Raw genomic sequence first — 17,745 nt, 5'->3', positions numbered from 1 at the left:
TAATTTGCAATGCTTTATGCCCAGTAGATGATATTTCACCTGCCACATCACATATGTCCATTTAGGCAAGGTAAACAATTTAAACAGAAAAAAAAAACAATTTTGCCATAAACAGTATATTTAAAGTCAAAACTGATATTACCACACTCATCTTCGGTCAACGCAAAACATTTGAAATGACAAAAATCTGTTCTATTATCATTTTCAAAATGAACCCAGACATTTAACTTTGCCTTTAAGGAATAAAATAAACTCTTTCAAAAGGTCTTTCAGTGCAATAACAGGAATTGTTAAAAGTAGTTAATATATATGGGGTACATTCTGAACATATTTGAAAAGAATGTCAATTGATTTCCTTAGTAAAGTCAACTCAGCTGGCTTGAGAGGGTTAAAAAAAATCATGAGTTTGGCTGCTTTTGAAAGGTCAATATACAAACATAGGGATCTTACAGTTAGGCAGTTACTGTTTGCAGGTGGTCTGAATATATGCAATGATAATTGTGAATGTTACATACCTCCAACTTGGCAAATTGCTCGGCCTTATAGCACGCTAATTCAGCATTGAGCAGCTTAGATAGGATAAATTCCCGGAATTCTGAACCCTGAAATTTAAACTAACAACATCAAACACTATTTTTACAGTCTTTATTTTGTTGTATGTTAAGTCATTGAAAAGATAACTACACAATCAGAACTAAGCTGAAGAAAAACTGAATTTTGCATACTACTGAAATTAAGGTTTTAGTGTACAAAGCTTATGAAAAAATTTGACCAGAAGTTATTTAGTCCTGACTCAATACATAAATCATAGTATCGTATAAACTCGAAAATAGTGAAATTTACTTTATTCAATCCCATATTTTGCTCTTTTTTTTCTGACAGGGTGAGAAAAATGTGCAGTCAGTCAAGGGCTCTAACCTGGGACCCCTTGCTAAAATTCTATGCATAAATCCTTTACCTTTTTAAAAATACCATCTTGTGGAAGGGGTGGTCCAAAGTATGGCACATCCTCTCTGGCAGTCACCGTTACCTGTTAGGTTATAAAATAACATTATTTTTTCAATAAAAAACAGAAAATTATTTTAGTTCTGGCAGATAACTAATTCTAACTGTCTGGCCATTAAAATATTTCATGCAGGTAATTGGATTTGACTCTTGTATACAGAACGAAAATCGAAATATAAATAAAAATGTGAAACTAGCCCTAAAATTCATCAAATCCATTATTTTTAGCATACAAGGTATCTGAATTGTCTACTTCAAGAATTTTCCAGAATCTGTTTCCACGACATCAAAATGGAAACCATTTATCTATATGAAATTGTGAATCTGTATTTTCTGGTGAAGCTCAAGCTGGTATTGTCATATCAATTTGAAAAGTCTTGCGATATAAGAAATGACCAGATTTTAATTAAAAAGTTTAATGTGGCAAAATAAACGCTTTCAGTCCACAGACGAGAGTGTCAAGGGAGGTAACTAGTCCTGGATTACGACTAGGTTTTACGAGAATGATTATTAACAAATACAGCGATATTCTTCTATTCTTCTGCTTCGAGGCACTCATTAGAAATTTCCTTTCCTGTCTACACTATTGACCACAACCTTTTGTGGAATTTTCCGGATCATTGTTATTTGAGCCGTGCCATGAGAAAACCAACATAGTGGGTTTGCAACCAGCATGGATCCAGACCAGCCTGCGCATCCGCGCAGTCTGGTCAGGATCCATGCTGTTCGCTTTCAAAGCCTATTGCAATTAAAGAAACCTTTAGCGAACAGCATGGATCCTGACCAGACTGCGCGGATGCGCAGGCTGGTCTGGATCCATGCTGGTCGCAAACCCACTATGTTGGTTTTCTCATGGCACGGCTCAATTATAGATGTGAAAGGAAATTATTACTCCTACTTTACTAACCTTGTATTGTGTATGATCCGTATTAGGGCTGATGGGCTGAATGACGATATAACAATGTAGAAAATGTGATGCTATCATGCTAGGAACAAATGGCGTGTTCTCTTCTTGAAAGACTATGGCAACAATATCGTTCCCTATATGACGTTTTCTTTGTAACTGAAAAATATACACCATTTTTTTTTTCTCATCATTTATGTCATATACATTAAACTACAATTGAAATATTTTTTTCTACTATTAAACAGACTTTAAAACAAGAGTTGTCACAGGCCAGCAACGCCCAACTACTCAACAGTCTAACAAGAACACTAAAGCAGAAAAGGGGGCAAATTTTTTTTTAAAACTGCAAAGTAGAATTATGGAACCCGTGCATTGCATGTCAGATCATCACATAGAACAAGTGTGTGAAGTTTCAATCTATTCCCATCTGAGGGTATTGAGATACTGGCTAACATACAAAAATTGCTACCATGGGACTTAGGACTACTCAAAAGCCTAAATGTCAACTGAAAATATAACAAAAGTTGAAAAAGAGGCGTAATTTGGTAAAAATGCAAAATAGAGTTATGAAACCTTTACAATGCCAGATCACTGTGGACAAATGTATGAAGTTTCACCATCTAACATCTATTCCTATTATTGGGTACCCCCATCCACCCCCACCCTCCCCTGTACTGAAGTACCAGCTTCAATATAAAATCTTAACTAAAAATTGCACAGTCTTAAAAGGAGCATAATTTTGTAATTTTGTAAAAAAAAAAAACAACGCTGCCCTTATAGAAACAAGAGGACCATGATGGTCCTGAATCGCTCACCTGTCCCAACATGACCCAGTTTTGAACTGAGTATGACGTCATTTTTTTCTATTATTTGACATAGTGACCCAGTTTTTGACCTCATGTGACCCAGTTTTGAACCTGACCTAGATATCATCAAGATGAACATTCTGACCAACTTTCATACAGATCCCATGAAAAATATGGCCTCTAGAGAGGTCACAAGGTTTTTTCATTATTTGACCTACTGACCTAGTTATTGATGGCACGTGACCCAGTTTCAAATTTGACCTAGATATCATCAAGATGAACATTCTGACCAATTTTCATGAAGATCCATTCAAAAGTATAGCCTCCAGAGAGGTCACAAGGTTTTTCTATTTTTAGACCTAATGACCTAGTTTTTGACCGCAGCTAACCAAGTTTCGAACTTGGCCTAGATATCATCAAGATGAATATTCAGACCAACTTTCATACAGATCCCATGAAAAATATGGCCTCTAGAGAGGTCACAAGGTTTTTCTATTATTTGACCTACTGACCTAGTTTCTGATGGCACGTGACCCAGTTTCGAACTTGACCTAGATATCATCAAGGTGAACATTCAGACCAATTTTCATGAAGATCTTGTGAAAAATATGGCATCTAGAGAGGTCACAAGGTTTTTCTATTTTTAGACCTACTGACCTAGTTTTTAACCACAGCTGACCCAGTTTCGAACTTGACCTAGATATCATCAAGATGAACATTCAGACTAACCTTCATACAGATCCCATGAAAAATATGGCCTCTAGAGAGGTCACAAGGTTTTTTTATTATTTGACCTACTGACCTAGTTTCTGATGGCACGTGACCCAGTTTCGAACTTGACCTAGACATCATCAAGGTGAACATTCTGACTAATTTTCATGAAGATCCATTCAAAAGTATGGCCTCTAGAGAGGTCACAAGGTTTTTCTATTTTTAGACCTAATGACCTAGTGTTTAACCGCAGCTGACCCAGTTTCGAACTTGACCTAGATATCATCAAGATGAACATTCAGACCAACTTTCATACAGATCCAATGAAAAATATGGCCTCTAGAGAGGTCACAAGGTTTTTCTATTATTTGACCTACTGACCTAGTTTTTGACGGCACGTGACCCAGTTTCGAACTTGACCTAGATATTATCAAGGTGAACATTCTGACCAATTTTCATGAAGATCTTGTGAAAAATATGGCCTCTAGAGAGGTCACAAGGTTTTTCTATTTTTAGACCTACTGACCTAGTTTTTGACCGCAGTTGACCCAGTTTCGAACTTGACCTAGATATCATCAAGATGAACATTCTGACCAACTTTCATAAAGATCCCATGAAAAATGTGACCTCTAGAGTGGTCACAAGCAAAAGTTTACGCACGGACGCACGGACGGACGGACGCACGGACGACGGACGACGGACGCTGCGCGATCACAAAAGCTCACACTGTCACTTTGTGACATGTGAGCTAAAAAATGGTCTGTGGTGAAGGATGCAGTGAATGGTCGGTGAATAATTGGTTAATAGAAAGTGAATGAATTTGGGTCCATTAACTTACATGTGACAATATGTGTTATGGAAATTATGCGTGAATTAGTGTGTTAAGTTTAAATCCATTCCAAGTAGTGGTTTATGAAATACCAGCTTACAAACAAAGCCTCAACCAAATAAAGACATCAACGTGGATGCTGACACTGGCCAATGGGCAAGTGCAACAGCTCTAAATTTTCTTCAAATAGCTGAACTAACAAGAGGACCATGATGGTCCTGAATCGCTCACCTCTTCCCACATGACCCAGTATTGAGTATGACGTCGTTTTTTCTATTATTTGACACAGTGACCTAGTTTTAGAGCTCATGTGACCCAGTTTTGAACTTGACCTAGATATTATCAAGATAAAAATTCTGACCAATTTTCATGAAGATCCATTGAAAAATATGGTCTCTAAGAGAGGTCACAAGGTTTTTCTATTATTTGACTTATTGACCTAGTTTTCGAAGGTACGTGACCCTGTTTTGAACTTTACCTAGATATCATAAGGTGAAAATTCAGATCAATTTTCATGAAGATCCATTGAAAAATATGGCCTCTAGAGAGGTCAAAAGATTTTAATAATTTTAGACCTACTGACCTAGTTTTTGACCGCAGTTGACCCAGTTTCAAATTTGACCTAGATACCATCAAGATGAACATTCAGACCAACTTTCATACAGATCCCATGAAAAGTATGGCCTCTAGAGAGGTCACAAGGTTTTTTTTATTATTTGACCTACTGACCTAGTTTTTTAAGGCACGTGACCCAGTTTCAAACTTGACCTAGATATCATCAAGGTGAACATTCTGACCAATTTTTATGGAGATCCATTCACAAGTATGGCCTCTAGAGAGGTCACAAGGTTTTTCTATTTTTAGACCTATTGACCTAGTTTTTGACCACACATGACCCTGTTTCGAACTTGACTTAGATATCATCAAGATGAACATTCAGACCAATTTTCATACAGATCCCGTGAAAAATATGGCCTTTAGAGAGGTCACAAGGTTTTTCTATTATTTGACCTACTGACCTAGTTTTTGAAGGCACGTGACCCAGTTTCGAACTTGACCTAGATATCATCAAGACGAACATTCAGACCAACTTTCATACAGATCCCATTAAAAATATGGCCTCTAGAGAGGTCACAAGGTTTTTCTATTATTTGACCTACTGACCTAGTTTTTGATGGCACGTGACCCATTTTTGAACTTGACCTAGATATCATCAAGAAGAACATTCTGACCAATTTTCATGAAGATCTCATGAAATATATGGCCTCTAGAGAGGTCACAAGGTTTTTCTATTTTTAGACCTACTGACCTAGTTTTTGACCGCACGTGACCCAGTTTTGAACTTGACCTAGATATCATCAAGATGAACATTCAGACCAACTTTCATGCAGATCCCATGAAAAATATGGCCTTCAGAGAGGTCACAAGGTTTTTCTATTATTTGACCTACTGACCTAGTTTTTGATGGCACGTGACCCAGTTTCGAACTTGACCTAGATTTCATCAAGGTGAACATTCTGACCAATTTTCATGAAGATCTTGTGAAATATATGGCCTCTAGAGAGGTCACAAGGTTTTTCTATTTTTAGACCTACTGACCTAGTTTTTGAAGGCACGTGACCCAGTTTCAAACTTGACCTAGATATCATCAAGGTGAACATTCTGACCAATTTTCATGAAGATCTTTTGAAATATATGGCCTCTAGAGAGGTCACAAGCTTTTTCTATTTTTAGACCTACTGACCTAGTTTTTGATGGCACGTGATCCAGTTTCGAACTTGACCTAGATATCATCAAGGTGAACATTCTGACCAATTTTCATAAAGATCCCATGAAAAATGTGACCTCTAGAGTGGTCACAAGCAAAAGTTTACGGACGCACGCACGCACGGACGGACGGACGACGGACGACGGACACCGCGCGATCACAAAAGCTCACCTTGTCACTTTGTGACAGGTGAGCTAATAAAACAAAACAAGAGAGCAATGATGATCCTATACTGGTAATCTCACCTGAATACCATTGCTCTTAGTTAGAAAAATATGGAAATTACTTCAAAGTCTCATTATTTCTGAAAAGCTGTCAAAATCTAATCAATTTACCAGTCTGCAGACTTGGAAGATCTTTCAGTTAAGTTCTTTATTAAGAAAACATACTAAATAACCAAGTGAATTTTCAAAATTAAATTTCCTACCAGACATAATTATACAGCCTACAAGTGACTTTTATATACAATATTCTTCCTGATGCACAGGCCACTAGAAATATGTCACAGTACAAAACAAGAGGACCATGATGGTCCTGAATCGCTCACCTTCTCCACATGACCCAATTTTCATGAAGATCCATTGAAAAATATGGCTTCTAGAAGTCACAAGGTTTTTCTTTTATTTAACCTAATGACCTAGTTTTTGAAGGCACATGACCCAGTTTTGAACTTGACCTAGATATTATCAAGGTGAACATTCTCACCAATTTTCATGAAGATCTCATGAAGAGTATGGCCTCTAGAGAGGTCACAAGGTTTTTCTATTTTTATACCTACTGACCTAGTTTTGTCCACACGTGACCCAGTTTCAAATTTTATCTAGATATCATCAAGGTGAACATTCAGACAAATTTTCATGAAGATCCATTGAAAAATATGGCCTCTAAAGTGGTCAAAAGGTTTTTCTATTTTTAGACCTACTGACCTAGTTTTTGACTGCAGTTGACCCAGTTTCAAACTTTATCTAGATATCATCAAGATGAATACTAAGACCAACTTTCATACAGATCCCATGAAAAATATGGCCTCTAGAGAGGTCACAAGGTTTTTTTATTATTTGACCTACTGACCTAGTTTATGATTACACATGACCCAGTTTCGAACTTGACCTAGATATCATCAAGATGAACATTCTGACCAATTTTCATGAAGATTCATTGAAAAATATGGCCTCTAGAGAGGTCACAAGGTTTTTCTATTTTTAGACCTACTGACCTAGTTTTTGACTGCAGTTGACCCAGTTTTGAACTTGACCTAGATATCATCAAGATGAACATTCAGACCAACTTTCATACAGATCCCATGAAAAATATGGCCTCTAGAGAGGTCACAAGGTTTTTCTATTATTTGAGCTACTGACCTAGTTTTTGACAGCACGTGATCCAGTTTCGAACTTGACCTAGATATCATCAAGGTGAACATTCTGACCAATTTTCATGAAGATCCATTGAAAAAAACGGCCTCTAGAGAGGTCACAAGGTTTTTCTATTTTTAGACCTACTGACCTAGTTTTTGATCGCAGTTGACCCAGTTTCGAACCTGACCTAGATATCATCAAGATGAACATTCAAACCAACTTTCATACAGATCCCATGAAAAATATGGCCTCTAGAGAGGTCACAAGGTTTTTCTATTATTTGACCTACTGACCTAGTTTTTGACCGCAGTTGACCCAGATTCGAACTTGACCTAGATATCATCAAGATGAATATTCAGACCAATTTTCATACAGATCCCATGAAAAATATGGCCTCTAGAGAGGTCACAAGGTTTTTCTATTATTTGACCTACTGACCTAGTTTTTGAAGGCACATGACCCAGTATCGAACCTGACCTAGATATCACCAAGGTGAACATTCTAACCAATTTTTATGAAGATCCATTGAAAAGTACGGCCTCTAGAGAGGTCACAAGGTTTTTCTATTTTTAGACCTACTGACCTAGTTTTTGATGGCACGTGACCCACTTTCGAACTTGACTTAGATATCATCAAGTTGAACGTTCTGACTAATTTTCATGAAGATCTTGTGTAATATATGGCCTCTAGAGAGGTCACAAGGTTTTTCTATTTTTAGACCTACTGACCTAGTTTTTGACATCACGTGACCCAGTTTCGAACTTGACCTAGATATCATCAAGGTGAACATTCTGACCAATTTTCATGAAGATCTTATGAAATATATGGCCTCTAGGGAGGTCACAAGGTTTTCCTATTTTTAGACCTACTGACCTAGTTTTTGACCGCACGTGACCCAGTTTCGAACTTGACCTAGATATTATCAAGATGAACATTCTGACCAATTTTCATGAAGATCTTGTGTAATACATGGCCTCTAGAGAGGTCACAAGGTTTTTCTATTTTTAGACCTACTGACCTAGTTTTTGATGGCACGTGACCCACTTTCGAACTTGACCTAGATATCATCAAGGTGAACATTCTGATCCAAATTTCATAAAGATCCCATGAAAATTGTGACCTCTAGAGTGGTCACAAGCAAAAGTTTACGCACGGACGCACGGACGGACGGACGACGGACGCCGCACGATCACAAAAGCTCACCTTGTCACTTTGTGACAGGTGAGCTAAAAATACGGACGGAAATGTCTGCGGTCTTGCAATACCGTAAGTTTTCATTCTGAATCCTGGAGTTTGAATATTTAGAATTTTGCCAGAGGTATTCAATGAATAAACTTTAGACGAATTTCTTGCATCTAAATTACTGATCAAAATTTCACTGCTAAGAAATCAAGCAATCTCCTAGCCAGAAAAAAAAGATGTAAGATTTAATTAAAATATGCACTGTTACACAACACTGCCTGCTCAATTAAATGCCTTTAGAGGCTAACCTTATCCTATAGGAAATTTGTATCTTTGAAGGTATGCTTGTTTAAAGCATATAGGTTGTAAAAAACTTTCTTTTGTATATGTTAAATTAAATTTAAAAGAAAAGAAAGATGCAGAAATGCATAACTCTAAATGAAACTTTAACCAACAAAATAGTTTTTTTTTTTAGTTTTCCTTTTTTGGGAGTGGGGGTTGGGGGGTTAGCCTAAAGCAGCTTTTCACAGAATTTTAGTAGTTTTCTTGAGTTTTGCTCTCGCCAAGTAACTGCCTACTTCTTCACAATAATCAGAGGTGGCGGATGAATGATTTCAGACACAATGTCTTTTACCAATTCATCACAGAGGACATATGCCTTGTTCTGGGAATGAGCTCATGATATCCAACCCCCTACCTCAATTTGCAAATTTACGCTTTCCCTTACTGACCTACCAGGTGGGCTACGAAATAATGAAATCTTAAAATTTTCTCATTTATGAATAGTTCGGGCTTCAGTTTAAGGTAGTTCTGCACGTTTGGATCGAAATTTTTTCTACAATGTAGAATTTGATTAAACTCTGATTTTTCAAAACTTCAGAATATACTTAGAAAAATCAGCAAATAAAAAGGATCGGGTCGTGCACTTGATTTTTTGCTAGACTGATTTGAAAATTTTGGACCTCACGCAATTTTTCATAATGGGAGTCTATGGGAAAATAGCAACTTTCCTAACATTTTCGCTAATAGAAAATTTTCCACAATGTAGATTTTAATGAAACTTCTCACAGTCGTAAATAAACACATGGCCTATGATATAATGAAATAAAATGTACAGGTCCGTGTGCTTATTTCTGAGATATTTGGCCATAATTAAAGTGAACTGCCTATATGAAGCTAATTTTAAGAGATTATTTTGAATTATTTAACTTGCCAGATGTTTTAATATCATATTTTAACTTTAGAAAGATAGAGACTTTTACATTTAAATAGATTTATTCACAGCTTGCCTGTAATTCATAAACTGATTTTCATTTCCGCACGCCGAATCCTGGCTTTTCTACGTTTTCCACATAAATGATGTTACGCCATCACTTTCTGTTGATCAAACGTGCAGAACTACCTTAATATACTGGAAACTTGGTTTGCCTTAGCATGAAATTTCTTTTTTTTTCCCCTGCTTTATTTTTTTTAAAACAAGAACCTATTTCCACTAAGTCAAACATATCCCTTTATCATGAATGAAATACATACTTGCTGAGTATCTCCCTCCGTATAAGGGAGCATTGTGGAGACATGGAACATTATTTCGCGATTTTGGAATTTGGTGTAGATCGATTCTAGTCCAGTCTGACCGTGGATGGTATCCAGCCCACCACGATAACCTTCAAAGTTCCGTAACCGAACATGATCACCAACGCACTGAAGAAACTCCTCCATGGCATGACTATGATGGACGTTCCCGAACAGTTCTTCCTCTTTCGTCTGAAAAAAAAATACAAAAAGTCAGAAAGCAACCCAATATAAGAAAATTGTTTAAAATTGTTTAAATTCAATGCCACAGTATTTCATAGTTTTAGCAAAAGTTGCTGTTTTGCAGGCAAAAGAATTTTTAAGTTCCAGTAAAGATAACTATATGGCAATTTATTATAACTATTTGTTTATTCATCGGGGAAACCCTTGAACACTTGTCCCTTAATGGTAACATCTTTGAAAAAGAAATATTGAAATGTATCCAATGGGACAGACATCCCCATAAAATAACCTGACCATAAATCTATCAAAATAAACAATGTGTTGTAACTCTAGTAATAAGGTCCCATCAAAATTTCCTTTCTCTCGTAAGTCTTGACAATATGAGTGGTCATGTCAGCAAATCTGATAAACTCCTTCACACCATAAAGAGAAAAAAGATAAATTTATATCCCCCCCTCCCCACCTTATAAGGTAGCAGAAGTGCAAAAACATTAAACCAGACTGCCTTATCAAATAAAACTTCGTCACACTTACAAGTAAATTAACTCAGACTGTCAGAATACATAAAAGTACATAACACTTCTCAAACAAATTTTGTTTTCCCAAAACACATCATAATTACTATAAAAATCTAAAAACAAAATTCTCCATAACTCATCAATCAAACTCCACCAGACAAGTACCGGTACTTCTTTCTAGATTGCTGTAAATAACTGTTTTTTGTTCAGTGACTAGGGGATTTTACTTGTCATATTTGGCATACTTGATGAAATATCTAGAAAAAATAATTGTCTGTCACATATACTTGTTTCGCATTATAATGCATCTCACATTGTCATATAGTAGGACATGAACATACAGGATGGGGCCTTTGAGGCTGACTGGTAATGGCTCCTAACTTCAAACCACTTGCACCATAACCTCCCTGCCTGGGATGTGAAAGGAAGTTGTAGTGCTGTGCCTACCACAGCCTGAAATACCCAGAAGGGCACCAGTTCTTTCTCTACCACTGGTAGCTGGAAAGTCACCATATGACATCAACCTCACTTAAAAACCGACAAAAAAGAAATAATTATATAGAAAAACAGAAGATAATAGGCCTACACTATAATTCTGTGGGGAAAAACTTTAATTTTATTAAACCACTAATCCAGCATGTCGATTTGAAAAGGATGTTTAGAAAATTGAAATTATCCATTCATTTTATTAAATTACAAATTGAATAGGCAACTTCATTGCAAGCCAACAATTATCACAGCAGACGTGAATCAAAATGACAAAAACCTCACTGTCGGGTCACTGTGATTTCCATTTAAATATCTGAGCCGCGCCATGAGAAAACCAACATAGTGCGTTTGTGACCAGCATGGATCCAGACCAGCCTGTGCATCCACGCAGTTTGCTCAGGATCCATGTTGGTCGGTTTCTCTAATTGCAATAGGTTTTGAAAGGGAACAGCATGGATCCTGACCAGACTGTGTGGATGCGCAGGCTGGTCTGGATCCATGCTGGTCGCAAAGCCATTATGTTGGTTTTCTTATGGTGCAGCTCATCTCATTTCCAAGCTTTCAAATTCTAACGGAAACCATGCATAGCAATTTCTATGACAGGACAAAGCAATTCTTCAGTCTCAAAATACAGTAACAATATGCATTAAAGAGACAAGCTTTCATTATTAATGACACATTTTTCAGAATTTATCAACTCCTATCATTTGTAAGTAACTATGAATAAAAAAAAAGAGCAGAAACAAAGTGATTCTGTGAATCCCAGGGAGTGTTCATTTCTGAACATGTCATCAAACAGCTATATCTGTTTTTGTTTTGTTAAGTTTAATGTCACACCAACACAATCATAGGTCGTATTGTGATTTTCAAGTTTTGATGGTGAAGGAAGACCCCCAGTTGCCCCACCATGCATTATTTCATCACGAGCAGGGGCACCTTGGTAGAACCACCGACCTTCCGTAAGCCAGCTGGATGGCTTCCTCACATGAAAAATTCAACGCCCCGAGTGAGGCTTGAACCTACATCGGTGAGGGGCAAGTGATTCCAAGTCGGCAACCTTAACCACTCAGCCACGAAATTACCCGAACAGCAATATTCTACCATCTTACTCATGCAGTACAAATTTAGTGTGTGCTTATGTTCAAGTGTGCATGTATTTGTTCATGTTAAACCTCATTATAATAATCATTTTATTTTTATTTATTGGCAAATAATAACTGCATTGAGCACATTGCCAAACTTTATAGCATTGTCTCACTGGAGTATAAAACCATAAACGCATGACAAGATACCCCAATCAGTCATAATTGTACTGTTATAAGGCTAACCAGTCCTAGAACTAATGTTTTATGTATAGTGCCAGGAAGGAAGCTAATCTATTAAATACCTGACCTATCAACGGAATAAACAATGACCTTTCGCCTGAAAGGCAGGATCCGATGCTCTGCCAATAAGCCACTACTGTTGTCACAACAAAACAAAACAAGGAGCTGCGTTCAATAAACGCTTGATGCCTCCAGTGGCATCTTTGTCGATACAAAGTAACCTAAGTCCAAAACGAGGTTAAGTTCTAGGTCAAGGTCAAACTGAGGTCAGGTGATGTCTGAAGATGAGGAATGGTCACAGGTTACATCTGCATTAGTATCAAGTCATTCTAGTTTGGGGTAATGATGCTAGATGAAACGGTCCCATCTGGTTAGTCTGGTATGGACAGACGAACGAATGGACTGACAGGACAATCACTATATGCCTTCCGCATACGAAAGCAATGTAAAATAAAACTACATATATGTGTGTCATAGTGTATTTCTACATTTAAAATATAACTTTAGTGGAACTGTTTTATGATTTAGACCATGCTATCAGTTGTTGAATTCTATAAAAGTACATTTACATTCCTTTAAATTTCTTCAAGTACACGTTTCTCAATAGCATCTGATTGGCCCCCACGAGACAATCTTCCGTTGAAAGAGAAATTTAAAATAAGACTGTCTCCTTTATCAACTTCTAAAATGGAATAAAAATTGGTATCTCGAAGTTACCCACAGCAATGATCACTAAAATCACTTACTATTTCTACTTCAGACTGCAGTCAACAAAATTTTGATGCAATATTTCAAACTGTTATTGTTAAATGAAAAAATTCTCTGCAGTAAGTATAAAAATATAAAACAAAAATCCCTAAGGCAAATATGACAGACAAAATTAACAATGTGAAACCACAATTACTTGTAGGGATCTAATTTTACCTGGGTAAACCTTTTTGTCAGTCTGCAGGATTTTTTTTTTACAAATGAGGACCGTAACTTCTACCACAAGAGGTAAAGGGCAAGTGATTCTGTCTGCCACTCTAAATACTCGACCAGTCGAGGCTTCACCAATTCAGTTTTAAGTCGCACCAGAAAGTTTTGTCTTTGTTTTTGTTGGATTCAACGTTGCGCTGACACGATTACAGGTCATATGGCAGCTTTCCAGCTCTGATGGTTGAGGAAGACCCCACGTGCCCCTACGTGCATTATTTTATCATGGGTAGGCAAATGTGTAGAACTACTGACCACCCTCTAGTGAGGCTCGAACCCCCATCAGATTCTGTCAGGAGCAAGTGATTTGGAGTCAACAACCTTAAAAACTCAGCAACAGCAGCCCCTCATTAGAAAGAATTTTAGTAAGTTTAGCGGGAGTGATATAATTACCTGTTTAAAAGTTTGATAAATGATGCCGAATTTGAAGTTATTGGTTAGTCTATGTTCATCATACTGTACAATCATCTCGGAACCTTTGGTGGTCAACACCGGCTGGAACCGCTCTCCCCCATATTCCTCACACATCAACTGTAAATAGAGAAGAAATCTGTCATAAAATAGTCCATGGACAAGAGCAAAAGAAATCCAAATGCATACAAATACAGAAGTTTATTCAAATGTGAAATATCACCAATATACAGCAACCAAATAATCAGAAAGAAATTTCTCAATATGAAATTTACAAAGAAAATTTTGAAATGTATTCAACATTTTTTTTTACACAGATTCTATCTGAATTTAAGTGTATATGATTGTGTACTCCATCTTCAGCAGTATCCAAATTTTGTCAATCACTTTGCAAGATTTCATACATTGTGAACCAGTTGTGACCTGTTCTCAACAAGTAACTAACAACTTCTCCATTTGAGTCATACCAGCTGTACCAAACTAACTGGCTAGGCCAAATATGAGCAGTGCAATACTTATATGGTTCTTTTCTTTGACGATACACTCATTCAATTCTCAAAAATATTTGTAATTGCAGTTTTATATACAGTTACGAAGGGAAATCTCTGTAGAATTCATTCATTCAAAGCCTGTTTTTCATGTTACCTTTGCTAATCTCATAGGACTAGGAACTTCACCAACGGAATTCAATGGAAAAACATTATGCTGTGTACACTGTCTTGTTCTGAAATTAATAAATGAGCTGCATCATGAGAAAACCAACAAAGTGCATTTGCGACATACCAGCATGGATCAAGACCAGCCTGCTCACCTGCACAGTCTGGTAAGGATCCATTCTGTTCTCTAACAGTTTCTCTAATTGCAACAGGGTTTGAAAGCGAACAGCATGGATCCTGACCAGACTGCGTGGATGCGCAGGCTGGTATCCATGCAGGCTGGTCTGGATCTATGCTGGTCGCAAATTTAATGCACTATGTTGGTTTTCTCATAGTGTGGCTCAAATAGTTAAGATTATATTGGACTTCTTTATGGTATAAGGCTGACGCCATGCAAATAAATATTGGATCGTTTTTTAACAATGACACTGTCATATGCTGGGCAAGTACTTAAAAATTTCACAGCTGTAAAGTTTATAACGTTCATAGGCAGAAAAATGTTAATGCATATGTTTGACTGTATTCTTCCCATGGACAACCTACTTTTTTCATGTCAATTTCTCTTAGTCATAATCATCCTAGTGCAATTTAAAGAAAAGATCTTCAAGGTAGACATAAAATAGTACCTTCCTTAAAGATCTTCAAAGTTGAGGTAGAAGTAGATATTTTTAAGATCTTCAAAGTGGAGTTAAAAGTAGACCTCCAACATAAAGATAAAAGTAGACCTACCCTAAAGATCTTCGAAGTAGAAGTAAATTTAGACCTACCTCAACATTACCCGTATAATGGACTGTTCATCTCGAAATTCTTCTTTAAAGGACAATATCATAGGACCAACATTCTCATCTAATGTATAACAGTTAAAATGCTCCTACAAAAGAAAAAAATACAGTACAGTGAAACATACCTCATTTGACAGCTAAATACCTGGACCCACTCAGGCAACTTTTGACACCTTCTTTTTATTTTCTATATTTCGATCATTCAAAAGCCTGGTTGGCTTGAGCATTTTGCTCATCCTCTTGTAACCCTGACTGATCACTGTCTTACTGTACCGGACAATCATTATATTTCTGAATATCTGATCACAAAAATACTAAATGATTATAAAAATGAAAATATGAAAATGGCTGTAAGAGATCCTAAGATTTTGACTTCAAATGAATGAAATGCATGTTTAATTATTTTAAGACTGATAATCAATCAATATCTAAAATTTAAACAGAAACAGCTTACAGGTAATTTTAATTCTGCAAAAAAAAGAAAAAAAGTTTCACTGTCACATTATCACATAATTCAGGACACTTTATTCTGTAATTGAACATAATGTACAAAAACTAATAAGAGCACCGTCACGGGTGCCACTGCTCGTCTGCTGGAATATGTAAGGTATGAGTAACAGTTCAGAATTTCTAAGTACAAAAAGGGCTATAATTCTGACAAAATGCAAGTTAGTGCGCTCCTTCAACCAGTGAAAGATTATTAAATCTTATACCAGCTGCAGTATTATATTTAGAATAGTCTGTCAACGAAAATGTATCTCATTCTGATACATTCTCTCTCCATGAACATTTTACCTGGTACAGAAAATATTTTCTGTAGCAGTGAGCAGTTTCATCTTTTTCTATCAAGGACCCTTGTAACCGTGACTCTGCCCCATCCTCCCCACCAGGATCAGGTCCAGGGTCGGGCGGGTGTATCTTGAAACAACAACCAGGAGGCAAGTGTACCATGGGATATGGTCCCTGCTTACTCAACAACTGAAAAGATGCAAAAAGTATTGTAATATTAATGTAAGATTAATATAATATAAGGCAATGCCTCAACCAGGAATCGTTATAGTCTATCAGCTTGCCCAGAAATATGTGTTTGTATCAATTTAAAGGTAGACTTTGGAATAAAAAACAATACTGCCCATATTTGTTCTGATGTGCAAGACACTGTGGTTCAGACAATTATGTGGACACTTATTATGCGCAAGGAAAAAGCGTATTCTTCCAAAAATTCTGAAGTCAAGACACTGTGCATGTTCCGGAAGACCAAATTTTTAAATTTGATAGTGTACTATCTCATTCAGTATATTGCATGTTACTGTAGAGGTATTGGTAGGATCACTTCCCTATAACATAATATTCTTACACAAAATCTACAAACTATACATTGCAATATTCAAATACAAATCATAAATCATAATGTTCAAATACCAAATACGCCACAACATATAGCTAAAATCTTATTATTTTACATGTTACTCTGTGATTAAGACATTAAAATCAATGTATAAAATTATATATATATTTTTTTGGTCTTGAAGACTGTTAAGCCTAAACTGATTAAAGATAGGTATTACACACCAATTATTCAATCCTACTAACTGTACTTCTATGATAGTATAAATGTACTTTTTCTGACTTGATGACAGAACAAAATTTTAATAGACTATACATCAGCTTCTCAGACTAGCCTTTCAGATGGTATGTCTTTTTTCCTTTATGACCTCTGATAACTATTACAAATCAACTGGTAGTCCTACATAAGATACATCTGAAACCCCATCAGTTCTTTTTCCCTATGATGTATGCAGTGAAACAATTCCCCCCCTCCCCGCCCACGATACTGACCATGACAGATAAGCACTACCCACTCATTTACATCCAGAAATCTAACCTGCTGCTAGAGAGATTTAAGATACCTGTTACACCTACCTCTCTAATGGAGAGGACCTACCTCACTAATGGAGGAAGATTTAAGAGACCTGTTACACCTACCTCTCTAATGGAGAGGAATTTAAGATACACCTACCTCACTAATGGAGGAAGATTTAAGAGACCTGTTACACCTACCTCTCTAATGGAGAAGGACTTAAGATACCCATTACACCTACCTCTCTAATGGAGAGGGATTTAAGGATTTAAGATACCCATTACACCTACCCCTCTAATGGAGAGGGATTTAAGATACCCATTACACCTACCTCTCTAAAAGAGATGGATTTAAGATACCCAATACACCTACCCCTCTAATGGAGATGGATTTAAGATACCCAATAC

At 36.7% G+C, this 17,745-nt stretch overlaps 1 protein-coding gene across 13 annotated transcripts in view; it reads right to left on the bottom strand.

The window, feature by feature from the left end:
• Nucleotides 1–17,745, bottom strand: part of LOC123527464 (rap1 GTPase-activating protein 1-like) — a 183,582-nt gene that overhangs the window by 17,207 nt on the left and 148,630 nt on the right. For all 13 annotated transcript variants that reach the window (XM_053523397.1, XM_053523394.1, XM_053523395.1 and 10 more), the window contains 8 exons: nucleotides 16,273–16,455; nucleotides 15,463–15,566; nucleotides 14,685–14,763; nucleotides 14,022–14,159; nucleotides 10,100–10,330; nucleotides 1,913–2,068; nucleotides 959–1,030; nucleotides 516–602 (listed from right to left, as the gene is read on the bottom strand). In XM_053523397.1, the coding sequence (XP_053379372.1) occupies nucleotides 516–602; nucleotides 959–1,030; nucleotides 1,913–2,068; nucleotides 10,100–10,330; nucleotides 14,022–14,159; nucleotides 14,685–14,763; nucleotides 15,463–15,566; nucleotides 16,273–16,455 (1,050 nt within the window). The remainder of the gene's footprint in view (nucleotides 1–515; nucleotides 603–958; nucleotides 1,031–1,912; nucleotides 2,069–10,099; nucleotides 10,331–14,021; nucleotides 14,160–14,684; nucleotides 14,764–15,462; nucleotides 15,567–16,272; nucleotides 16,456–17,745) is intronic.

Source organism: Mercenaria mercenaria, chromosome 14 (assembly GCF_021730395.1).
Source record: "Mercenaria mercenaria strain notata chromosome 14, MADL_Memer_1, whole genome shotgun sequence".
In the NCBI taxonomy this organism is placed as follows: Eukaryota; Metazoa; Mollusca; class Bivalvia; order Venerida; family Veneridae; genus Mercenaria; species Mercenaria mercenaria.
This window is presented reverse-complemented; position numbering and strand designations above follow the sequence as displayed.